This window comes from Bos indicus x Bos taurus, chromosome 15 (genome assembly GCF_003369695.1).
Source record: "Bos indicus x Bos taurus breed Angus x Brahman F1 hybrid chromosome 15, Bos_hybrid_MaternalHap_v2.0, whole genome shotgun sequence".
Taxonomy (NCBI): Eukaryota; Metazoa; Chordata; class Mammalia; order Artiodactyla; family Bovidae; genus Bos; species Bos indicus x Bos taurus.
In genome coordinates, this window is record NC_040090.1 from 4,006,524 (window position 1) to 4,032,502 (window position 25,979).

The 25,979-nt window shown below is 40.4% G+C and overlaps 3 protein-coding genes across 3 annotated transcripts; 2 read left to right on the forward strand and 1 right to left on the reverse strand.

Annotated features, from left to right (window-relative positions):
- The first annotated feature begins 473 nt into the window (after positions 1–473).
- On the forward strand, positions 474–1,409 carry LOC113906065 (olfactory receptor 2G3-like). The gene has a single exon (XM_027564072.1). The coding sequence runs from the start codon at positions 474–476 to the stop codon at positions 1,407–1,409; it is 936 nt and encodes a 311-aa protein (XP_027419873.1).
- Positions 1,410–14,915: 13,506 nt separating this feature from the next.
- LOC113904776 (olfactory receptor 1019-like) lies at positions 14,916–15,848 on the reverse strand. Its single transcript, XM_027561867.1, has one exon. It carries the CDS (start codon positions 15,846–15,848, stop codon positions 14,916–14,918), a length of 933 nt encoding a protein of 310 aa, XP_027417668.1.
- An 8,921-nt stretch (positions 15,849–24,769) lies between these two features.
- Positions 24,770–25,760, forward strand: LOC113906016 (olfactory receptor 5AP2-like). Its single transcript, XM_027564042.1, is given in 2 exon segments — positions 24,770–25,569; positions 25,571–25,760. Coding segments are annotated over 2 exon segments (990 nt in total).
- Positions 25,761–25,979: the final 219 nt, after the last annotated feature.

Below are 25,979 nucleotides of genomic sequence, written 5' to 3' on the forward strand. Positions count from 1 at the left end.
GACTCTTTGTTACCCTCTAGACTGTAGCCCACCAGGCTTCTCTGTCCATAGGGTTCTCCAGGCAAGCATATTGGCATGGGTTGCTGTTCAAGGGGATCTTCCCGACCCAGAGATCAAGCATGTGTCTCCTGTGTCTTCTGCATTGCTGGCAGATTCTTTAGCACTGAGCCCCCGAGGAAGCCTTGAAAAGATTATGAACAGCCAAAAGCATGCACCCTTAGAGAAAAGACAAGAATATCTATTTCATGTCATCAGTATTTGAGTTTGACTGTTCTCTTAGAATATTTCCTTTGAAAGCAGAAGAAATGCTTTCCACTTGTAATACAACTCAGATACTCAAGATATATCATCAGACCAAGACTTCTCCTTGCTGTCTTACTTACATCCTAAATTTCCAACATTGTGACCTAGAAGGCATTTGATTTCTTCTTTAGGTGAGTGGATGGTTCTGTGAAAGAGAGGTGGCCTCAAAAATGAATATGATAACAACAAACTTCACTGTGACCGAATTTGTGTTCCTGGGGCTCTCATCACAGCCAAAGATGCAGCTCATTCTTTTTATTATGTTCTTGTTCTTTTATTTATTAACCGTGGTGGGGAATATTATTATTATCACTGTCATCCAGATAGAAACACGTCTCCAAACTCCAATGTACTTCTTCCTCACTAATTTATCCTTTCTGGATATCTGCTACACATCCACTGACGTCCCACAAATGCTGTCCAATATGATGGGCAGAAAGAAGACCATCCCATTTCCTAGATGTGCTACTCAGATGTACTTCTCCCTCTCCTTGGGAATGACTGAATGCGTTCTCCTTGGAGTCATGGCTTATGACAGATATGTGGCCATCTGCCATCCTCTTCACTACACAGTCATTATGAACCAAAGGACCTGTGTCCAGTTGGCAGGCATTTCTTGGGCCAGTAGTTTCCTGAGTTCCACGGTCATCAACATCTTCACCTTGAGCTTACCCTACTGTGGACCCAATGTCCTGGATCACTTCTTCTGTGAGGTTCCTTCCATCCTGAGGTTGGCTTGCACTGACACATCATTTACCGAGATGGTTGTTTTCATCTTCACTATCGTCATTGTCTTCATTCCTTCTCTCCTCATTGTTGTTTCCTATGCCCGAATCCTTCTGACAGTTCTCAGGATGCGGTCAGCCTCTGGAAGGCACAAGGCTCTGTCCACCTGTGGTTCCCACCTGACAGTGGTGGCCTTATTCTATGGAACTGGTATCTTCATGTACATGAGACCCCAGTCAAAGACCTCCAGGGCTGGGGGCAAGATCATTGCAGTGTTCTACACTGTGATCACACCCATGCTCAACCCCTTGATCTATAGCCTAAGGAACCAAGATGTAAAAGGGGCTCTAAGAAGAGCTCTGGCAAAACAGAGGACCTGAAGAGCTCTCAATGGGACACGATGTCAGCTGTTATTATAAGATGATTGACTTCTGAATATGAAGTGATGGAGTGAAAAGTAGCTCTGAAGGTCAGTATCTGCCCTTCCAACTCATAAAAGACACATCATTGCAGCTGCAAACTCAACAAGCATCATGGCTCCCCCAAGGACAAACCACATCTTTCATGTGTCAAAGCAACACCCTTTATCAAGTGAATACTCTTTTCTTACTCCAAGAAAAAACTTGCTTCTCTAAAATCATACACTCTCTGTAAGTGATCTCTTTAAATCATATCAGTAAGGTGAATTATCTTAACTTTGGCTATCTTAATTATACATGAAGTATGTAAAGGGGCCTGATAGAAGAATTCTCAATTTTTAACTCAGATGCAGAACTTCAGATAAGGGTTTTTGGATGCCACATTTCACATCTATCTTAATTTTGTAGTTTTTTTTTTTAATTTAATTTTATTTTTAAACTTTACAATATTGTATTAGTTTTGCCAAATATCAAAATGAATCCAAAATGAATGAATTTTGTAGTTTCTAAGGAACCAAGACCCTGCAGCTACTTTGTGGTTTAGACCTGATTTTGACCCCATTACACACAGTCCTGCTTTGAAATGAATCTATCAAATATTTCTTCATTTAACTTTTACTTTAACCCTACTCTTTCCCCTAAATCCTGGTGTGTGATATTCTTCTTTACAGTGGATCAATAAATCTGATTTTAACTGACTATAGGCTTATTCCTGGTGGTCCTAGGCTGATTGTATGGACAGGAGGATAGCAATGATCAGAAGCAGAAGATTTGGTCAAATGTGAATGAATAAATAAACTCATTCATTCACTATGTATTATTGAGTGATTATAGAACACAATGCTAATTAAAATAGAAATACTTCATTTCCTTATGTATACATAAATATTTATAATATACATATAATATGGATACTTATATTGGCAAATTATGATAAATGGAATAAGGGAAGTACTGTTCAAGGGGCAGTGGCAGACAAGCTGCATACAAAGATTGGAAGGAGAAGTAGTCACATTGAGAAGAGTTTTCTATGTAAAGGGGGTTTGTGGGCAAAGACTGGAGACAGCTTTCTCTATCTGAGGGGATAAAGAAAACTAGTGAGAAGCAGGAGGTATGTGGTGAGCAGACAATAGCCAGACCATGAAGGACTAAACTGATTGTGATAAGGAGTAGGAATTTATTCTCAGAAATATGTAAGTATTATCAAGAAGGGTTATATGACACAACTAGTTTTGAAAGTTTTTTCTGAATGCTGTATAGCAGACAGATATACACATGTGTGTCACAAATGCGTGGAAATGATTCCTTCATTTTGAAGCTTTTCAATCATTGATATCTTTAGAAAAGAATCATTCTTTAAATTAAGAGAATGGCAAAACCAATCAAACAAAAAAGCTTAAAGATGGCCTTTGAGGACAGAAGTAGTGGTTTCTAAAATTTTATCACTTGCTTATTTCACAATTTAGAATAAAATAAAAAGAAGATAATTTGTTTTATAGATGTCCAATAATTAAATGCAACCATTTAACTAAATACAAAGGTTGTACACAATCAAAAAAAGGACTATCTGTAGTTAAACAGGTGAAGGAAACATCACTGGTTTAAAGAATGTTTTAAAAAATTAAAAGCAGGGGCTTTTTATTTAAGATTGCAATTCCAATGCAGGTGCCATGGATTCAATCCCTGGTTGAGAAACTAAGATCCCACATGCTGTGCAACCAAAAATAAATAAATTCATTAAAAAAGTAAAAAGCCATCAACCTTCTCTTTATCTCTATCTGGATATCTCTAATCTCTCTAGAACAGATTTATTATAAAATAATTTTAAAATGTATATATTATAAACCTGTCAAAATTTCTACTGAAATGGTTTTCACTTTTTGGACATGCAATATTTATTTTAAGAACAATATTGGAATCACTATAAGTACAGAAACACTACTATCATACATCATACATCAGGTACCAGCTTTCTCAATAGGTATCTTTGTCCTTTAAGAGACCAAATTAATTTAACACTACTGTTAGAGAATATGAGGGTTGTAAAAGATTGAAAAGGAGAAAAGTCACAGGGAAACAAATTATTTGTTATCAGTATCTCTATTCCAAAATCATCTGAAAGCTAAACTGCTTCTTTGATATCATCTACTTTGCTGTTTTCCTTCACTGAAACATCAATAGTGCCTTTTTGGCCCATTTGAATTTTCAATGGTTCAGCTCACCATAAACCATAGGCAATGGGGGGTGCTTTCAACAAATGCTTCACAACACAATACTGTCTAAATCTTGACTCATCAATTTAATCAAAAACATCAGATTGAATACAGCCATGTACCAGACCTTCATAGAATTTCCCCAAAGCTCTTCTCAATTCTAATCATACTTATCATTTTCTATAATGCTGTACATTTCTCTGTTTTCAGAATACTGAACTAGGAACCAGTAGAAGTCAGCTCTCTTTCCAGCTCTACTGTTTAAGAGCACATTAACATGCCATTTGGGCCTCCCAGGTGGCTCTAGTGGTAAAGAACCTGCTTGCAAGTGCAAAAAAGACATAGAAGACACCAGCTCAATCTTGTTATATCATATGGTTTGCGGGTGAAAAGAGACTACCTTAAAGTTTCACAGTCCACCAAGTAAATGCCCTGTGCTCAGTCTTGTTTGACTCTTTGTGGTCCCATGGACTGAAGCCCACCAGACTACTCAGCCCATGAAATTTACCAGGCAAGAGTACTGGAGTGGGTTGCCATTTTCTACTCTAGGGGATCTTTCCCCACCCAGGGGTTGAACTTGAATCTCTTGTTGGCAGGGTCCAGCCCCGGCTGATCCAGGGAGTACAAAGTGGGGACGGCGTCGGCGAGGATCAGGATACAATAGCTTCAATTAGATATTAATTAAAGATGTAAAGAGTAATAGAATTAGGATAGCTCAGTAGGAAAATTCAGTGGAGAAAAGAGGCTGAGTAGCTTGGTTTACACGGGAGACCAATAAAACTTCAAGACAAGAAGCTTGCACCACTTACGTAGGCCACAGGCGTCCTTCCATTCTCCCGAAGGAGAGGAGACACTGAGGCCTCCCTGGTCGGATCTTAGAAGCCCAGGCATAATTAGTAAGCATGGCGGGTTCCGCGCTCCAGACGGAGACTCAGCCAGAGTGAGAGAGAGCGCAACATGGGGAGACCAGTATTTCAAGAAACTGATCCCAATTCTTTATTTTCCATGGTCTACTTTTATACACTGAGATGTTATGCAAAAGTCACGCAGGGTCAGCAGTCCTGACTTTTATCAAAGTCAGGTGCTTCATACAAATGTATACAGAGGTCTTAGGGGTGTTACATCATCTTCTGGCCAGGGGGCCTGCTGACAATTTATGACCCCTTCCTTGTGACAGCAGTCAGTCAACCAGGACACTTATTTCTCCAGGGGTGATTATTCTTAAAACAGATGCCACCCAAATAAAGTTACATTCCTATAGGGTGAGGGTGTAGTGAGTTTTAGTTAAGGAAAGAATTTACTTAGCCTAAGGTCTAACATGATTAATATCAAAGGTTAATATTTATTTCTTCTATATATTCGTTAATGTGTGTAAGGGCAGGGGATGTGGAGACTTAGCAACAAACATTGGCTCAACAAATGAAAAACCCTTCACCAATACAATTTCTAATCAGCCCACTATACTTATACTAATGGTTTTCTAACTTTTCTAAGGAACCTGTTTTTAGAAGGTTTAAAGCATCTCGTGCCTCTCACGGTTGGGAGGCTGTGAGCAATCACATGTGGCTGGACAAGCCTGTCAGGCAGGCTAGAGAACCTTCAGAGGAGTTTGTAGGTTAAAACACTCTTGTCACGCCCGGGAGTTTTTATTAACTGGAGCTCTAGGTTAACTCTTTCTCCGAAAGAGGTGGTGGGGGACAGCCCCCCATAAAGTCAGAGGTGTAGGTGGGAGCACAAAGTAGTAAAGTAGGCAGGCTCTGGTTATGGGGGTAGATGCTCGAGGATTTCCAGAGGGACTCCTGAGGCTCGATCTCGCCTTTGCGTATGTTGAGCCTCCTTCCTCATGACCTTTGCCACGGGCGGAGTGCCTCACTCTGGCCCCCAACATCTTGTGTTTCCTGCATTGGCAGCAGGTTCTTTACCACTGGCACCACTGGCTTTATATAAAAACAGTATGTGGTTTAATGTTATAGAAAAATTACATGTGCAGTGTTTTTCTAGCACAAAGGACTGCTGCCATTAATTAAGACCCAAAATGCTTAAATACACTACTTGGGATTTTCTTATATTTTAATATCTGAATTAGGGCATTTTTGAGAGTAAAAGTTTGCACAATTGATACTTACTCCAAGATAGTAGGCAAAGAAATAAAACTCTCAAGGAAAGGGACAACTGGCCATGGTAATATTATCTTGCTTTCTTCTTACAGAAACTCCACGTTGTAGATATTATTGGTACCACTGTACAGATGAGAAAAATCTGGAAAGTGATTTCAGGAGTGAGTCCTAGAAAAAGTAATGACTGACTTGTGACATAAAACAGAAGCATGTGTTTTCTAGGTGGGTTAGTTTTATTCAATGCATAGGACTAGAAGCAAGAAATTTTAAGGTATATTCAAGTTCAATGTAACTTGTACTTCTAAGGGGTTTCCCCGGTAGCTCAGCTGGTAAAAATCCACCTGCAATGCAGAAGACTACAGTTTGATTCCTGGGCCAGGTAGATCCCTGGGAGAAGGACTAGGCTACTCACTCGCTTTTTCTTGGGCTTCCCTGCTGGTTCAGATAATAAAGAAACCACCTGCAATGCAGGAGACCTGGATTCCATCCCTGGGTTGGGAAGATTCCCTGGAGGAGGGCATGACAACCCCCTTCTGTATTCTTGCCTGGAGAATCCCATAGACAGAGGGGCCTGGTGGGCTACAGTCCTTAGAGTCACATAGAGTCAGGCATGACTGAGTGACTAACACTTTCTTGTATTTCTAAGAGGCGGGTTGTCAAAGCAAATGCCTAAGATGAAGCTGAAAATGCTGAATTTCAGGTGTCGTCTGTGGATGGCATTCATAGCACTGATTTTATTATGGGCTCCTATTCCTGTCTCCAGAAGCCAGGTCTGGTGAAGAGGCTTATTTCACTAACATTTGATCTAGTAGAGTTAAAAACAATCCATCAGCAGATGAATGGATAAGAAAGCTGTGGTACATATACACAATGGAGTATTATTACTCAGCCATTAAAAAGAACACATTTGAATCAGTTCTAATGAGGTGGATGAAACTGGAGCCTATTATACAGAGTGAAGTAAGCCAGAAAGAAAAACACCAATACAGTATACTAAGGCATATATATGGAATTTAGAGAGATGGTAACGACAACCCTGTATGCGAGACAGCAAAAGAGACACAGATGTATAGAACAGTCTTTTGGACTCTGTGGGAGAGGGAGGAGGGGGATGATTTGGGAGAATGGCATTAAAACATGTAAAATATCATATAAGAAACGAATCACCAGTCCAGGTTCGATGCAGGATACAGGAAGCTTGGGGCTGGTGCACTGGGATGACCCAGAGAGATGGTACGGGGAGGGAGGTGGGAGTGGGGTTCAGGATGGGGAACACGTGTACACCCATGGTGGATGCATGTTGATGTATGGCAAAACCAATACAATATTGTAAAGTTAAAAAAAAAAAAAATAATAAAATTAAAAAAAAAAAAAACAAAACAAAAAAACAAAGATACCAAAACAGCTGTTTTCAGAGCACCTCAAATGGCTGCTTAGTTTTGGTACTTGGTTGTTTGAAGTGGTCTAGGCATCAAATCAGAGAAGGCACTGGCACCCCAGTCCAGTACTCTTGCATGGAAAATCCCATGGACGGAGGAGCCTGGTAGGCTGCAGTCCATGGGGTCATGAAGAATTGGACACGACTGAGCGACTTCACTTTCACTTTTCACTTTCGTGCATTGGAGAAGGAAATGCAAACCCACTCCAGTGTTCTTGGCTGGAGAATCCCAGGGACCGGGAAGCCTGGTGGGCAGCCGTCTATAGGGTTGCACAGAGTGGAACACAACTGAAGGGATTCAGCAGCAGCAGCAGCAGGCATCAAATATGTCAACTCATTCTTTTCTTTTCATAAACGTTTCTAAGTGTCTATGATGAGGTTTCTATTGCCATGGCAACACCCAGGCACATCTTATTTAGTGTCTGTGTTTCAAGGCATTTATACACATATGTGCATAAATACCGCATCCACAAGTGCAACTTATCAATGAAAGGATTTGCTATTCAGAAGAGTAGGTTTTTTTTAGTGGTTCAGTAGATCAGAGAATGAGGGTTTTTGAGAGAGTGGTATGTGAGCTGATCCTTGAAGGAAGAGACAAGTTTGAATATTCCAAGACGTGGAGTTCAGACTATTAGAGAAGCAGGAAGTAGAGACGGAAAGAGTATGAAGCTGGGAAGAATACAGAGGTAGAAAAATGTGAATGCCATTCAAGAAATAACTTTATAGGAGAATTTTTGCACAAAACAAGTAGGGAGAAACAATATCAAAGAAGTGGTTTAAGGAAGAGGGCTTAGACTACTAAGCAAAGAACTTTGGCAATTTTACAGTTTCCATGTTAGGGAATAGGGGCAACCATGGGATAGGATGAGGAATCTTAGACCCTAATTATGGCTAGTATCCTCTCTAAGGGGCTTCCCAAGTGGCACTAGTGGTAAAGATGCAGGAGTGTAAGAGGCACAGGTTCGATCCCTGGCTTGGAAAGATCCCTTGGAGGAGGGCATGGGAACCCACTTCAGTATTCTTGCCTGGAGAATCCCATGGACAGAGGAGCCTGGCATGCTACAGTCCATGGCATCTCCAAGAGTCAGACACGACTAAGCCACTGAACTGAACTGAATGTCAAATAGGTGAAGTCAGAAATGATAGATAGACAGATAGATAGATTTAAGCACCAACTGTTAAAAAAACAATCTCACCTGAGCTTTTATAGCTAGAGAGTGGAGAAGCTGAATTTAGCCTCAGCTTTATCTCACTCTGACATCTTCTGTATTAACTGCTTCTGCATCAGTTTTTGCCTTTAGTTGCTCTTAGTATGGAGTTTACCAGTTCTTTGTTGATTAAAGGGAATAGCCATTCAAAGGTCTATGTAGTCTATTGTAGAGAATATGATCAAAATCAAAACACTTACCTCTATTATGATTGTATTGCTGGATGAAGTTTTTAATGTATGAAAGATAATTCCTTTTTAAACACCAGACATTTATGTATATTTATTTGAGCAAACTAACAGGATAGATGAAGTGTAAATAATGCCTTCATTTTACTGTTGAAAAGACTGAAGTACAGAGACATTGCAGGATTTATTTGACATGATTATTGGTGGGACTGACTAAGACTAAGGTGATTCAACATCTATCCACTTTTCTTTTTTCATTATAAGTTGATATAATGCTTCAACCACCACTTACATGGAAAAAACTTAGTTTCCTCATTTAATCACATCACAGTTACAGTGAAATTTTTGCAGTTAAGATATAAATGAAGCAAAAATAGGAGGAGTTTATGTTTATTCAATAATTTATGGAACTGATTTTTAATAGAGATCACTGCATATTATTGAACAAATGCTAAAATGTAAGCATTATTATTACCATTTAGTAAGTAAAGAAATGAAGGCTTATAGAGACTTATTAAGTTGTCCAAAGTCTTAAAACAGAAAGAAATAGCAGAATCTATATAAGGACTATACTCAAATACTATTTTCAAAAAGCCTGAATATTTGCCATTGGTCAGAGTGGAAAGTAGAGCCCTTGGATCAACTTTTGACTCTATTACTTACATTCGACAAGTTTATTGACCTTTCTGAATTTTGGTTTTATCCTCTTTAAAATTGGAATAATGCTTACCACTATTCATTGTTGTAGGAACCTAAAGAAATTTAAAGTGATTCATTTACTCACTGGATACAACTATCAATGAAGAAAGAGAGAGAGAAAAAAAAGATAGTCCTTTAATATTAAAGTCACTGAATATTGATTTGAGACATAGAAATGATATTCAGAGATCTTTCTGGTGGTGAAGCTACTCAGTTAAGTTCAGTTCAGTCACTCAGTTGTGTCCAACTCTTTGTGACCCCATGAATTGCAGCACACCAGGCTTCCCTGTCCATCACCAACACCCGAAGTTCACCCGAACTCATGTCCATCGAGTCGGTGATACCATCCAGAGATCTCATCTTCTGTTGTTCCCTTCTCCTCCTGCCCCCAATCCCTCCCAGCATCAGAGTCTTTTCCAATGAGTCAACTCTTAGCATGAGGTGGCCAAAGAACTGGAGTTTCAGCTTTAGCATCAGTCCTTCCAAAGAAATCCCAGGGCTGATCTCCTTCAGAATGGACTGGTTGGATCTCCTTGCAGTCCAAGGGACTCTCAAGAGTCTTCTCCAACACCACAGTTCAAAAGCATCAATTTTTCGGCACTCAGCCTTCTTCACAGTCCAACTCTCACATCCATACATGACCACTGAAAAAACCATAGCCTTGACTAGACAGACCTTTGTTGGCAAAGTAATGTCTCTGCTTTTCAATATGCTATCTAGGTTGGTCACAACTTTCCTTCCAAGGAGTAAGCGTCTTTTAACTTCATGGCTGCAATCACCATCCGCAGTGATTTTGGAGCCCAAAAAAATAAAGTCTGACACTGTTTCCACTGTTTCCCTATCTATTTCCCATGAACAGATGGGACCAGATGCCATGATCTTCATTTTCTGAATGTTGAGCTTTAAGCCAACTTTTTCACTCTCTTTCACTTTCATCAAGAGGCTTCTTAGTTCCTCTTCATTTTCTGCCATAAGGGTGGTGTCATCTGCATATCTGAGGTTTTTGACATTTCTCCCAGCAATCTTGATTCCAGCTTGTGCTTCTTACAGCCCAGCATTTCTTATGATGTATTCTGCGTATAAGTTAAATAAGCAGGGTGACAATATATAGCCTTGATGTACTCCTTTTCCTATTTGAAACCAGTCTGTTGTTCCATGTCAAGTTCTAACTGTTGCTTCCTGACCTGCATATAGGTCTCTCAAGAGGCAGGTCAAGTGGTCTGGTATTTCCATTTCTTTCAGAATTTTCCAGTTTATTGTGATCCACACAGTCAAAGGCTTTGGCATAGTCAATAAAGCAGAAATAGATGTTTTTCTGGAACTCTCTTGCTTTTTCCATGATCCAGCATATGTTGGCAATTTGATCTCTGGTTCCTCTGCCTTTTCTAAAACCAGCTTGAACATCTGGAAGTTCACAGTTCATGTATTGCTGAAGCCTGGCTTGGAGAATTTTGAGCATTACTTTACTAGCGTGTGAGATGAGTGCAATTGTGTGGTAGTTTGAGCATTCTTTGGCATTCCCCATCTTTGGGACTGGAATGAAAACTGACCTTTTCCAGTCCTGTGGCCACTGTTGAGTTTTCCAAATTTCCTGGCATATTGAGTGCAGCACTTTCACAGCATCATCTTTCAGGATTTGGAATAGCTCAACTAGAATTCCATCACCTCTACTAGCTTTGTTCGTAGTGATGCTTTCTAAGGCCCACTTGACTTCACATTCCAGGATGTCTGGTTCTAGGTCAGTGATCACACCATTGTGATTATCGGGGTCGTGAAGATCTTTTTTGTACAGTTCTGTGTATTCTTGCCACCTCTTCTTAATATCTTCAGCTTCTGTTAGGTCCATACCGTTTCTGTCCTTTATCGAGCCCATCTTTGCATGAAATGTTCCCTTGGTATCTCTAATTTTTTTCAAGAGATCTCTAGTCTTTCCCATTCTGTTGTTTTCCTCTATTTCTTTGCATTGATCACTGAGGAAGGCTTTCTTATCTCTTCTTGCTATTCTTTGGAACTCTGCATTCAGATGCTTATATATTTCTTTTTCTCCTTTGCTTTTTGCTTCTCTTCTTTTCACAGGTATTTGTAAGGCCTCCCCAGACAGCCATTTTGCTTTTTTGAATTTCTTTCCCATGGGGATGGTCTTGATCCCTGTCTCCTGTACAATGTGACAAATCTCCGTCCATAGTTCATCAGGCACTCTATCAAATGTAGTCCCTTAAATCTATTTTTCACTTCAACTCTATAGTCATAAAGAATTTGATTTAGGTCACACCTGAGTGGTCTAGTGGTTTTCCCTACTTTCTTCATTTTCAGTCTGAATTTGGCAATAAGGAGTTCATGATCTGAGCCACAGTCAGCTCCTGGTCTTGTTTTCTTTCTTGTTTACTATTCTTTTCTTTTTAAAAAATTATGACATATACTACTTGGTTTGTAGTTAGTGTGAAGGGAAATCTAATTTTCTTATTTTTCACATAGCATATAGGATTATTCATTGGATTATTTAAAATAAAAACCAAAACACTCAAAACAGAAGGCTAAATCTCTGGACTGTTTCAGGACTGCCAACACTGCTGCTGCTAAGTCACATCAGTCGTGTCCAATTCTGTGTGATCCCATAGATAGCAGCCTGCCAGGCTCCTCTGTCCCTGTGATTCTCCAGGCGAGAATACTGGAGTTGGTTTCCATTTCCTTCTCCTCCCAACTCTACATCTGTCTATTAACCCCTATGATTTCCTCCATAATGTGACACCAGTGATATTTTAAGAACTCATGTAATTGAGTGATGAACCAGATCAATTTCAACTCATATACAATGACACTCATTAGAATGACTGGTAAATTCTGAGGCTTCTATCCCTAAAGCTCTCTGATGCTTTTCATGATGAGTGTGGATGCTCTATACTTTAAGGCAACCATTGTGTTTCCCTGACCTTTCACTGTATTGGATTGGAGGAAGGGCTGAGATAGAAACAGTGCAAGTATTTGAAATGGATGATGTGATGGAATTTCAACATATCTGAGAAAAACTTAGGTGTCCTTAGATCCCAGTCTCTGTCTTTACCCTATCCTGATACTAGCATTCTTGCTTTCTAATTCAAGATTTGTAGGCTTCCCAGGTGCTCAGTCACTCAGTTGTGACCCCCATGGACTATAGCCACCAGGCTCCTCTGTCCACGGAATTCTCCAAGCAAGAATACTGGAGTGGGTTGCCATTTCCTTCTCCACTTCCCAAGTGGCACAGTGGTAAAAAAGAATCTGCCTGCCAATGTAGGAGATGCAAGAGATGGGGGTTTGATCCCTGTGTCAGGAAGATCCCATGGAGTAGGAAATGGCAACCCACCTCAGTATTGTTGCTGAGATAACTCCATGGACAGAGGAACCTGGAGGGCTACAGCCATGGAATCACACAGAATTGGACAGACGTGTGCACCCACACCATAACATTGAGAACACACAAAGAGAAATTATATCCTTCTCTATCGTCAGTCATTGATATGTCAGAGTTAATGGAACTATTCTTTGATAAGGGCCTTGGGATGATGGTGGAAAACATGAAGACTCTTGGTGCCCCAAGAGGCTAGAGTTTACTTGCAATTAGAAGAGAGGGAAAGGAGGGCAGAGGGGAAATTAAGGATGAGAGCTGGACAGCCAGTCCTGTAGACGTTACAGTCTTGCTAAAATTAGCCTTAGGGATTGATCCAAACAGTATCCTTTGAGGACTGAAAGAATGTAAATATGTGAAGTTGACCAAACTCAGATGTCTACCCCTTTCAATTTTAAGAAGAAGAGACCATAGGGTACCAGTGATTATTAGGTGAAACCAACCACTAGGCATCAGGGAAAACTGAGGACAGGAACAAAAAAGAAAAGAAAAGAGTCTTGTCAATATTCACAAACCTAGTTAGCAGAGCCTGAGTCTCCAGCTCTTATTCTTGGGCTTTGCATTGTTGTTCAGTTGCTCAGTCATGTCCAACCCTTTGCAACCCCGTGGACTGCAGTGTGTCAGGCCTCCCTGTCCACTGTCTCCCAGAGTTTACTCAAACTTATGTCCATTGGGTTGATGATGTCATGCAACCATCTTACCCTGTCACCCCCTTCTCCTCCTGCCCTCAATCTTTCCCTTTGCATAGCTCCTGATTTTGTTGGTGGCAGGAGTCTCAGAGAGAAAACACGGTATACTCTCTCTGGAAGCACAGAAAACCCCTGTCCTTGGCACATGTGTGTCTCATGTTTGTATCCTCCAGAGGCACATATCTGGCATTTATAAGGTTTTGCTGAATATATGAGTGAAAGGATCCTGGGATGAGTTAAGTTATCGTTCACATCAGTCCCATTCCTCATGTATTTAGCTAAGTTTTCTCTGACTTCCTTTCACAGTAGAGAAATTTTCAACATTTGAATCTATCATTCTTCTTGACTCTGAAAAAAATATTCTTTAGAGCGATTGGTTGTTTATTTCATCTCTCATGTCCTGTCTCCATTTCGAATCAACCTGTGAGCCAATTTCAAAAACAGGAACAAACAAAAAAAAACATGTATGTCAGTGGGTAATGTGAGGAGGGATAAATTGGAAGATTGGGATTGCCATACACACTGCTGCTGCTAAGTCGCTTCATTCGTGTCCGACTTTGCATGACCCCATAGGTGGCAGCCCACCAGGCTCCCCCATCCCTGGGATTCTCCAGGCAAGAACACTGGAGTGGGTTGCCATTTCCTTCTCCAACACATGAAAGTGAAAAGTGAAAGTGAAGTCTCTCGGTCGTGTCCGACTCTTCGAGACCCCATGGACTGCAGCCTACCAGGCTCCTACGTCCATGGGATTTTCCAGGCAAGAGTACTGGAGTGGGTTGCCATTGCCTTCTCCGGACATACACACTACAGTATATAAAATAGATAATTAGCAAGGACCTACTGGATAGCATAGGGAGGTCTATTCAATACTCTCTAATGACCTATATGGGAAAATAATCTAAAAAAGAGTGGATATATGTATATCAGATTCATTTTAATGTACACCTGAAACTAATACAACATTGAAAATGATCTATCTTCCAATAAGAATTTCTTAAAAAATAAAAACCTAATGCATCTTTCTCAGCTTGACTTTCAGAAATATTAGTTTATCTTTTCTTCAGCTCATAGAGTTAAAGATTACTGAAAATCCTTAGGAATTTAGGATTGACTTGGTGGATATAATGCTTAGTGAATTAAGTCAGACAGAGAAAGACAAATACTGCATGATATCTCTTATATGTGGAATCTAACAAAACAAAACAAACTAGTCAATATAGCAAACATAAAAAATAAATAAGCTACAAGAATATCTTGTACAGTACAAGGAACATAGGCAGTATTTTATAATAACTATAAGTGAAGTATAACCTTTAACAATTTTGAATCAGTATGCTGTACATGGAAACTTATACAAAATGGCATATCAACTATACCTCAACTAAAAAAAAAAAATAGAAGATTGACTCAGCAAATAGTTGGTAAGTTGTAGGGCTTATGAGAAAGTTACTAGAATTTTTTTTATTTCCTGCCACATCCTTCTACCACTATTATTTACCTGTGTTAATATTTTTTTCATTTTTGTGATTAATATTATTGAGGTTTCTTTCCAATTATTTTCTTGAGAGCAGCCTTCACATCCTTGTTCCGTAAACTGTAGATCAAGGGATTCAACATGGGGATGATAACAGTGTAGAACATGGAGGCCCATTTGTCTTGATCCAGGGAGTAGCTGGATGTTGGCCTCAGGTACATAAACATGACTGTACCATAAAAAAGTGTGACACCAGTGAGGTGAGACCCGCAGGTGGAGAAAGCCTTAAGGTGGCCTTCAGCTGAGCGCATTCTGATGATTGCGATGAGGATGAAGGCATAGGAGATAAAGATGATGAGGATGGTGCTGAATTCAATGAAGCCACAGAGACTGAAGAGCAAGATCTCGCTGATGTAGGTGTCTGAGCAAGAGAGGGCTAAGAGTGGTGGGATTTCATAGAAGAAGTGGTTGAGGATGTTGGAACCACAGTAACTCAGACTGAAAGTGAGGGCAGTGTGGGCGACTAAACTCACCAAGCCAGCCAGGTAGGAGCCCAGCATGAGAGCCAAGCAGACTCGCTTGGACATGAGAGCGCTGTAGTGGAGGGGTCGACAGATGGCCATAAAGCGGTCGTAGGCCATGGCAGCGAGGACATAGCACTCAGCATCCACAAAGCCTACGAAGAACACAAACTGGGTGGCACAGCTGGAGAAAGAGATGACTTTGTGCTTTGTTAGGAAGTCAGCCAGCATCCTGGGGGCAATGGCTGAGGAGTAGCCCAGGTCGACAAAAGAGAGGTTGCAGAGGAAAAAATACATGGGTGTGTGAAGCTGAGTGTCTGTTATGATCAGGATAATCATCCCAGCATTCCCCACTACATTGACCAGGTAGACCAAGAGGAAGATCACAAAAAAGATGATCTGCAGCTGAGGGTCTTGAGTGATGCCCATAAAGATAAACTCAGTCACCATTGAGTGGTTTTCTTTATCCATCTTTTCAATTTTATGTGTGTCTGGATTTGGCTTATTGTTTAAGGTGATTCTTAAAAATCCTCCCAGTAATTAGACTCAGTGATCCACAGGGCAAATCAAATGACTTTGGTGAAGGTGATGGCCATGGGTTTCCTGCAGGAACTCAGTCAACATAGGAGAAGATGTTAGCATCTTAGGGATGGCAAATCTTCTTCTCCAAAAACCTTGGTGTTCTGAGGTCATTTACCACATAGTACCAAATGTTTGACCTGATTGGTGTGAATATATACCTAATTAATTAGTAAAGAATAATTTTGAGTGCCCCTTCTTTCTAAAACAAAGCAGACAGCAAACATTAACTCTCATTGCATATAGGCACACAAACACACACACAAAAAGATCCCTGAGTCTCAGGACATAACACATCATACCACCCCACTCTCCACACACACACACACACACACACACACACACACACAGACACACAGAAAGTGAAATACTTGGAGCAGAGGGTGAGCAATACAAGATTAAAGCAGTGAATAATGATAATTTTTAAAGGGCCAGAATGCTAACTGTATGCCAGAATTTTTATTTCTTCTACACATTATGTAATTTCATCCTCATCACAGCTCTATGAAGTAGGTGCCAACATTATCTCCATCTTACATCTGAAAAGAGCAAGGCTAGATACTAAGTAGCTTCAGTACAATCAAGAGCCAGTAAGTAGCAGAGCTGGATCTGACTCTAGAATCTACTTCACTTTGTCATCTTCTGTGTATATGTGATTTGATGGAGGTTATAGATCTTTACTTTTGTGCCCACCTTTCTTTCTTTCCTGTCTTGCCTATTATTCATGGGCATGTAATCAGTTCTTTGGTTTCTCTGATCTTTAGAAGCACCCAGGATTTTGGCATGGAGCATAACAAGGATGAAGACACTGCTGTGTCTTTGGACGATTTTATAGCCTAGCCAACAGCTTCAACTCAGAGTTAAGATTCAAGGATTCCTCTCTTGGGAGAATAGGGAAAGTGTTATCCATCTCTATGGACACAAAGGAGCATGTGTTGGTAAACTTTTTCTCTGTTTTTATGGATAACTGGTCCATTGAAAAATTCTAAGAAGGGAATGGGCAAGAGTAAACCAAACTAAACCAAAATATGAACTTAGAAATAAATAGGGTGCATATAGATGTAAACCTGAAAGAAGTCAGACTGAATCTACTCTATTTGGTTTATTGCTCAAGAAAGTAGAGAAGTATAGTGCATCTTTCACTGGGGTGTGGTCATTCATAATGGGCTTCCCAGGTGGTGCTAGTGGTAAAGAACCTGCCTGTCAGTGCAGGTAGATGTAAGAGACCCAGGTTCAATTCCTGGGTCTGGAAGATCCCCTAGAGGAGGGCATGGCAATCCACTCCAGTATTCTTTCTTAGAGAATCCCTTGGACAGAGGAGCCTGGCAGGATGCAGTCCTGCATCCTGAGAGTCAAACATGACTGAAGTGACTTAGCACACAGTATGCACACATTCATAATAAGCTAAATCTTGGTGTGATTGATAGTAATACCACCATCAACTAAATTAATTGTTTGAACTTGATGAATTGCTGTGAGATGCAGCTTCCTTATCTGCGAAATTTCCAATTCTAGCAGTTTAAATTCTGACTTAGAGTGAGACATTTAAAAGTCAAACCCATGGTCTATATCTCTTTTGTAAACTTTAAGATAGCATGGACCTGATGCCAAGGAAATCCATGCCCAAAGGAGCACTTAGTAGCATAATACTCCATTCTGAACAGGTCATATTTATTTTTAGCCCCAAACATGCTGACATGGGACTAACTTGTGTGGTTTTGTGTTTGTTTGTTTGTTTTTTACCTTTGGGGAGAGGTCCAATGTCTCCTCTTCTCTTACTGAGTTATGCTGAACAAATATTCTGAGAAGAATCCCAAGATGAGCAATCTCACTCCTGCTGTCCCTGAGCCATCCGCTCATCCCACTTTTGCTCTATTTGCAGAAAATATTTAAGTTTCAGTCATCACTTCTCCCAGAGGAAATATGATGAAATGGTTTTTGCACTCACAGGAGACTCAATGATTTGATGAACTACCATTCCGTATGGAATTTCACTCTCTCTCCCTTCAACTTTAGTGATAAAAGAAGGAAACACAAGGGAATTTTTTTCAGCCTCTCTAGTTGTGGTAACTGAGTCAATGATGAATGTTACCTGCACTGTTTTTACAATCCCCAAACTGCCTTCATGATATTATTTTGGCTGTAATTTAGAAAGTTCTGCTTACTGATGGCTGAAGTCACTTCAAAGAGGATGAGACTTTCCACGCTATACAGAGTGGCCATATTTTGTTGCTGTTTAGTCACTCAGCCATGTCCGATTCTGCAACCTCATTGACTATAGCATGCCAGGCTTCCCTGTCCTTCAACATCTCCCTGAGTTTGCTCAGACTCATATCCTTTGAGTCAGTGAAGCCATCCAACCATCTCATATTTAAACTATACTTCTCTATTTAATGTGAAAGAATCTGGAATAAAAGACTGAAATTTAACAACAACAACAACAACAAAACCCAAATTTTTGAGATTGATCTTTTTTTGAGAGCCTAGTGGATAGGAAAAGGAAAAAAAAAAAAAAAGGGCTGCAGAAAATTAACACTTTTTGAGCATTTATTCATCAGAGATTCTGCAGGGTAATTTCCTTATTTGGTCAATTGAATCTTCTGATGGTACCATGATTGAGATCAGAAAAGTCATATGAGGAAAAGTCATATCTTCGTTAGTCAGCATTACTTCTATTTTTTGATGAGTAAATGGTAGTTGCTTGTTTTTTGGACTTGAAAGTCCCATGGCTCTCCATGAAAACTGTGTTGCAACTTGTCAGTGGTTTCTCTTTTATGGTGCCAATCTCACATTCTTATTTCCAAGGTGAATTCTCAGAAAACTCCATGGAGCTCTCATTGCATCCTAACTTCTGATGGTTCTCATCTTGGTTAGGGAGATAAAATGCTGTCTGTTTTCTAAGATAGTTATTTATTTGGCTGTGCAAGGTCATAGTTGCAGCATGTGGAGTCTTTGTTGCTTCATGTGGGATCTTTCGTTGCAGCGATGGACTCTCGTTGTGGCACATGGGCTCAGTAGTTGAGGCCAGCTGATTCCAGTAGCTGTGGAGGGTAGGCTTAGTTGCTCTGGGCATGTATGATCCTAGTTCCCTGACCAGGAATTGAACCCATGTCCCCTGGAAAGGTGGATTCTTATCCACTGGACTGCCAGGGAAGTCCCTGTCTGGTGCCTCTTTGAATGACACTTAAACTGGGTTTAGAAATTAATTATTTTCTTATTCTGAAGCTCCTTGAGACTTTCTGCTTCACAGCTTGGGCTGACTAGGACATGTCCCCTATCCTGTCCATGATTAATTACTCCTGTGCTGTTCAGTGGTCTCATTCCACCACTGTGATGTCACCTAGGGTTCTTTTAGTCCTATATCCCTTACCATTGATCTCTTAGTGCCGTGTGATCTTTCTTCCAGCTTCCACTCACAGTCCTGTATAATAATGAACTCACTATTAATTGAAGAAAGGTTATTTATTTACTTATTAAGTAAACTTCATTGTTTGCCAATTATGTTTCAGACTCTGTGTTGATAGGAGCCTACTGTATTTTCCCTCTAAAAAAAGGCTAAGGTTTAACCAAAATAATGCAAATGTTGTCTGAATTGCTAGAGATAAAGCAATGTACCTTTTAAGTCTTTGTGTCCCCCAGAATTTAGTGCAAATTACATTGATTACATTGTAATGAGAGAAATTAATTGGGATATCTTCTCAAAGTGACATAGATTATATAAATAATTGTAATATGTTGATCAATTTATTTGAGACTCTGTATCTCTTATATGAAAGATACATTTAGGTGATGGGAAACTTGTAAGCATCAATCTAGACTACATACACTGATAACTATTTCTTATTCTAGACAGTAGGAAGGAGAATCAGGGTGGGGGAAACTCTTGCTTATCAGTCAGCTATCTATATGTATTTGATGCAACAATTCACATGCATTCATCCATTTATCTACAGATTCAATCTATGAGGTGGGTATCAGTATTCCTACATAGAAATGAAAAAGCTGATATATAAAGAGGTTTGATGCATTATCCAAAATCACACAATCAGTGATAGATACCCATGACTGAAAGTCAGGTCAATCCTTTTTCTTGCTGGCTCCCTTTCAGTTCAGTTCAGTTCAGTCGCTCAGTCATGTCCGACTCTTTGAGACCCCATGAATCGCAGCACGCCAGGCCTCCCTTGTTCATCACCGTCTCCCAGAGTTCACTCAGACTCACATCCATCGAGTCAGGTCGATGGGGGCAGGTCCTCCTGCTCCCAATTCCTCCCAGCATCAGAGTCTTTTCCAATGAGTCAACTCTTCGCATCACATGGCCAAAGTACTGGAGTTTCAGCTTCAGCATCATTCCTTCCAAAGAAATCCCAGGGCTGATCTCCTTTAGAATGGACTGGTTGGATCTCCTTGCAGTCCAAAGGACTCTCAAGAGTCTTCTCCAGCACCACAGTTCAAAAGCATCAATTCTTCGGCACTCAGCCTTCTTCACAGTCCAACTCTCACATCCATACATGACCACTGGAAAAACCATAGCCTTGATTAGACGGACCTTTGTTGGCAATGTAATGTCTCTGCTTTTCAATATGCTATCTAGGTTGGTCATAACTTTTCTTCCAAGGAGTAAGCGTCTTTTAATTTCATGGCTGCAGTCACCATCTGCAGTGGTTTTGGAGCCCCCCAAAAATAAAGTCTGACACTGTTTCCACTGTTTCCCCATCTATTTCCCATGAAGTGATGGGACTGGATGCCATGATCTTTGTTTTCTGAATGTTGAGCTTTAAGCCAACTTTTTCACTCTCCACTTTCAATTTCATCAAGAGGCTTTTTAGTTCCTCTTCACTTTCTGCCATAAGGGTGGTGTCATCTGCATATCTGAGGTTATTGATATTTCTCCCGGCAATCTTGATTCCAGCTTGTGTTTCTTCCAGTCCAGCGTTTCTCATGATGTACTCTGCAAATACTCTGCATATGGATCCCTTTACCTCCCTCAATTAGTCCATTACAGTGATTCAGGTAGCATAATTTCCCCTATGTACCCAAAGTCCTTATAAAAGGCAAGATCAGAGATTGAACTAACCTGCTCTTTTGTGGATACTTGTAATGCTCCCAAGGGGACTAGACCACTAACTGTTGGGATGACAATAAAAGGGTGTTTAATGGTGATTAGCGGGGCTTCCCTGGTGTTTCAGTGATTAGGAATCTGCCTGCCAGTGTAGGGGACATGGGTTCAGACCCCTGGTCTGGGAAGATCCCACATGCCAGAAAGACCTGGTGCTGGAGCTACTAAGCCTATGCCTCAGCACTCAGCACCCTGGAGACTGTGAGCTACAACTACTGAAGCCCACACACCAGAGCGCATGTGCTGCAACAAAAGACCACAATAACGAGAAGCCTGCATAATGAGAAGTACTGCAGTGAGAGAGCAATCCCTGCTCATGGCAATTAGTGAAAGTCTGACATAGCAATGAAGCAAGGAATCAAAAAAAAAAAAAAAATCAAAACAGTGGTTAGGACTACTCATCTGAAAATTCATTCTATTTAGCCCCAGGTATCCCAAGGGTAAAGGAGAGGAACATGAAACAGACATGTGAGTCCCGTAGTTGCAGAGGGGAAAAACAAAAACAAAAACAAAAACAAAAACAAGTATATTAAAATGAGATAACATGGGGAACACAGTCCCCAGAGCCATAAGAACAAGAAATATATCCTATTTAAAATGTCAGGATGCTTACTCCAGACTCTGGTCTAGGGACTCTCCAACTGGAAATAGCTGCAAACAGTATTACAAATATACTGCAGCAATGTATTCTATATTTTGAAATGTATTTTACATTTTAACACATTGGGATTCTTACCTTAAAGGAAAAGTAAAAATAAGGAGGACTCAGTCTCTGCTGAATGTGAGAGATTCTCTCATGACAGGAAAGGTATAAGTGTTTCAGTTTTCTCATCTCTGTAATGGTTGGTGTCTAAAGTCCTTTACAACTGTGTCTACTGTTTAGCCTGGGACAATTAGAGGAAACTTTTCTAAAAAGTTTTTATGTTTTCTTGCCTCCTGATTTTCTTTTTCTGGTGAATTTGGGCATTGGATAAGAACAAGCAAAGGGATCAAGTAGAAGTCAACCAATTAAGAAAGGTAAGAAAAAAATATTAAAGTTGTGTACCATGTAGCTTACTGATCTCAAGAAAAATTCACAATCTTGTTAATTTCTCCAATTACCCACAGACCCAAGGTTCCAAGAATACTAAATGACTAAGAAAGTATGTTAAATAACTGCTCTGTCCATTTTTATCAACACAAAATTTCTTAGTCTTTAGGAGAAAGCTAAGAAGAATAAATAATATATGACTTGAATGCTTTTTTAAACACCAGAGATTTTAAGGAAATCTTACTATTATTTTCACAAACTCTTAGAAATTGAAAACCCAGATGAAGAATCTCTGGACTAAATGGTTGACTGCAAACTCTCAGTTGGGGGAAAGAGTATATTTCATAAGAACAAGAAATGTATTTGCTAAGGAAGATGAGAGAATGAGGCATGTAATTTACAATGCTAGATATAAAATAAATGGTATTTTGCTAAAAGACAAATTAATGAGAGTGAGTTCTGAAAAAGGCAATTTTCAGCCACTCTATTTTCTTTTTAGGAGATATACACTTTTTTTCCCTAATGTAGGTAAATGGATTCTAATGTATTAATACAGTTCTGAGAATTACAATATCAACATCTATGTATATTAGTGCTCACACCTATTATTGACAAGGTCCTTATAAATGACCTTGAATGTTAAGAGAAGGAGAACTGCACTGACTGGATGTAAATTATACATCCATAGGCGATCTATGGGACTCTGAGCAGCAGTCATCAATCTTTCGTACCTCTCATTTCTCATGTGCAAAAAGAGGACTGTAATACTGCTTACCTCATAGAATTTAAATAAAATAATGCAGGAAACATACTTAACACAGAGCTTGCAGCTCATAGGGAATGAGTAACCTAATTTAGTACTTGCTGTTTTTACACATTGTTGCCTTTCTTTATGTGCCTAACACACACACACAAGTTTCTAGAGCATTTTATTCTCTCTGCTATTTCTGATGGAAAAGTACTCTCATGGAAGCTTTCATGTTGAAGATGAGAGGAAAAGACCCTTTCCTTCTTTTTAATACCTGCTGAAGATGCTCTTCTGTGAAATTCAAACTAGCTTTAGTCCAAGGACAAGGACCTGGGCTGAATATCTGCCCAGTGAAATCAGAAGAGGGGCAGTGTAGTTTTGAGGAAAAAAATAATGTGGCATCAAGAGACCTATGCTCTATCCAGCATTCACCACTGATTAGCTGAGACATTCCTATACTTCACTGACCTCACCTAACAAAAGATTATCTTCTGGGTCGTCCCAGTGCACTAGCCCCAAGCATCCAGTATCGTGCACTGAACTTGGACTGGCAAATCGTTTCTTACATGATATTTTACATGTTTCAATGCCATTCAGAGGGATGGTATGGGGAGGGAGGAGGGAGGAGGGTTCAGGATGGGGAACACATGTATACCTGTGGCGGATTCATTTTGATATTTGGCAAAACTAATACAATTATGTAAAGTTTAAAAATAAAACTAAAAAAAAAGATTATCTTCTTAATACTCCTGGGCTTATTCTTGATTATCTCCTTCACTGAATTGTGGTGAGGTTTAGATAAGATAATGGGTGCAGTGATACATTGAAAGTATTACAGTACTGTATAAAAATGCCAGGCTTTTTACTTATTGGAGTATTGAGTCCCTGTCCCAGTGGAAACTGAGCAGATCTGAGCATGACTAGGCACTTCTTGTACAGTGGTGTCTGTAAGAATGGAACCAGATCCTGCCACCCTTCCCTCAAGCTGTGCTCAGTAGATCCTTTAACATCAATATTAGCACAGGTGCTGAGTTACTTTGATCTTCTGTTTTAAGTTTTTTTTAAAAAAGATTGATATTAATTCAGTTCAGTCGCTTCCGTTCAGTTCAGTTCAGTCGCTCAGTCATGTCTGACTCTTTGCAACCCCATGAATCGCAGCACACCAGGCCTCCCTGTCCATCACCAACTTCCAGAGTTCACCCAAACTCATGTGCATCGAGTCAGTGATGCCATTCAGCCATCTCATCCTCTGTCGTCCCCTTTTCCTCCTGCTCCCAGTCCCTCCCAGCATCAGGGTCTTTTCCAATGAATCAACTCTTTGCATGAGGTGGCCAAAGTATTGGAGTTTCAGCTTCAGCATCAGTCCTTCCAAAGAACATCCAGGGCTGATCTCCTTTAGAACGGACTGGTTGGATCTCCTTGCAGTCCAAGGGACTCAAGAGTCTTCTCCAGCACCATAGTTCAAAAGCATCAATTCTTCGGCGCTCAGCTTTCTTCACAGTCCAACTCTCACATCCATACAGTCGCTTAGTCATGTCTGATTGTTTGCGACATGGACTGCAGCACACCGGGCTTCCCTGTCCATCACCAACTCCTGGAGCTTGCTCAAACACATGCCCATTGAGTCGGTGATGCCTTCCAACCATCTCCTCCTCTTTCATCCACTTCTCCTCCTGCCTTCAATCTTTTCCAGACTCAGGGTCTTTTCCAATGAGTCAGTTCTTCACATCAGGTGGCCAAAGTATTGGCATTTCAGCTTCACCATGAGTCTCCTCTGTTCATGGAATGTTCTAGGCAAAAATACTGGGGTGGGTTGCCATTTCCTTCTCCAGGGGATCTTCCCCACCCAAGGATCGAACTTGAAGCTCCTGTATTGGCGAGCTCATTTACCATAGAGCCAGCAGGGAACCCCAAAAGTCATGTATTCATCTGACCAAATAGCATGTTCCATCTTTTCTCTTATTGCAGCCCGTGTCAGATATATGAAAGAGATGCAAACCAGGAATCAAACAGAAGTGACAGCATTTATCCTCTTAGGACTCTCGGACAATTCAGAGCTACAGGTCGTCCTCTTTGGATTATTTCTGTTGATCTATATGGCAACCGTGGTGGGTAATTTGGGGGTGATTGTGTTAATTAAGATGGATCCTTGTCTCCACACCCCCATGTACTTTTTTCTCAGCAGTCTCTCCTTTGTTGATGCCTCTTACTCTTCTTCTGTCACTCCTAAGATGCTGGTGAACCTTGTGGCTGAGAGCAAGGCCATTTCTTTTAATGGGCGTGCTGCCCAGTTCTATTTCTTTGGCTCCTTCCTGGGGACTGAGTGCCTCTTGTTAGCTACGATGGCATATGACCTCTACATAGCCATTTGGAACCCTTTGCTGTATCCAGTTCTCATGTCTGGGAGAATTTGCTTCTTGCTAGCAGCTACCTCATTCCTAGCAGGTTTTGGAAATGTAGCCATACACACAGGAATGACTTTCAAGTTGTCCTTTTGTGGCTCAAATAAGACCAATCATTTGTACTGTGATACACCAGCCCTGCTCAAACTCTCTTGCTCTGATACCCGCATCAATGGCATCGTGATCATGGCTTTCTCCAGTGTTACTGTCATTGGCTGTGTTATGATCGTCCTCACTTCCTACCTATGCATCCTCGTTGCCATCTTGAGGATGCCCTCCTTGGAGGGCAGGCACAGAGCCTTCTCCACCTGTGCCTCTCACCATATTCTTTGGGACTATTCTCTTCATGTACTCACGTCCTAAGACTAGCTACTCAATGGAGCAGGACAAGATTGTCTCTGTCTTTTATACGGTAGTGATCCCTATGCTAAACCCCCTCATCTACAGTTTGAAAAATAAGGATGTGAAAGGGGCCTTAAAGAAGATCTTACAGCAACAGATACTGTGAAGCCATGTTACATATCACCCTATTATGTGGAATAAGAATGTTTTCATGTTAATGGTATTGTCTAATTGCTTGAACTGTTTTTCTGTGTTAAACTATATTGTGTAAAATGAGATGCATTCTTAAATTCCTGGTGTCCTAAATGTGTATTTATTAGCCTATAGTATGAATCAATACAGTGAAGGAAGGCAGTGTCTGGCAAAATATCAAAATACTTGGAAT

Coding starts and splice junctions, on each gene's coding strand:
- LOC113904776 (XM_027561867.1), bottom strand. CDS start 15,848: ATGGATAAAGAAAACCACTCAATGGTGACTGAGTTTATCTTTATGGGC.
- LOC113906065 (XM_027564072.1), top strand. CDS start 474: ATGAATATGATAACAACAAACTTCACTGTGACCGAATTTGTGTTCCTG.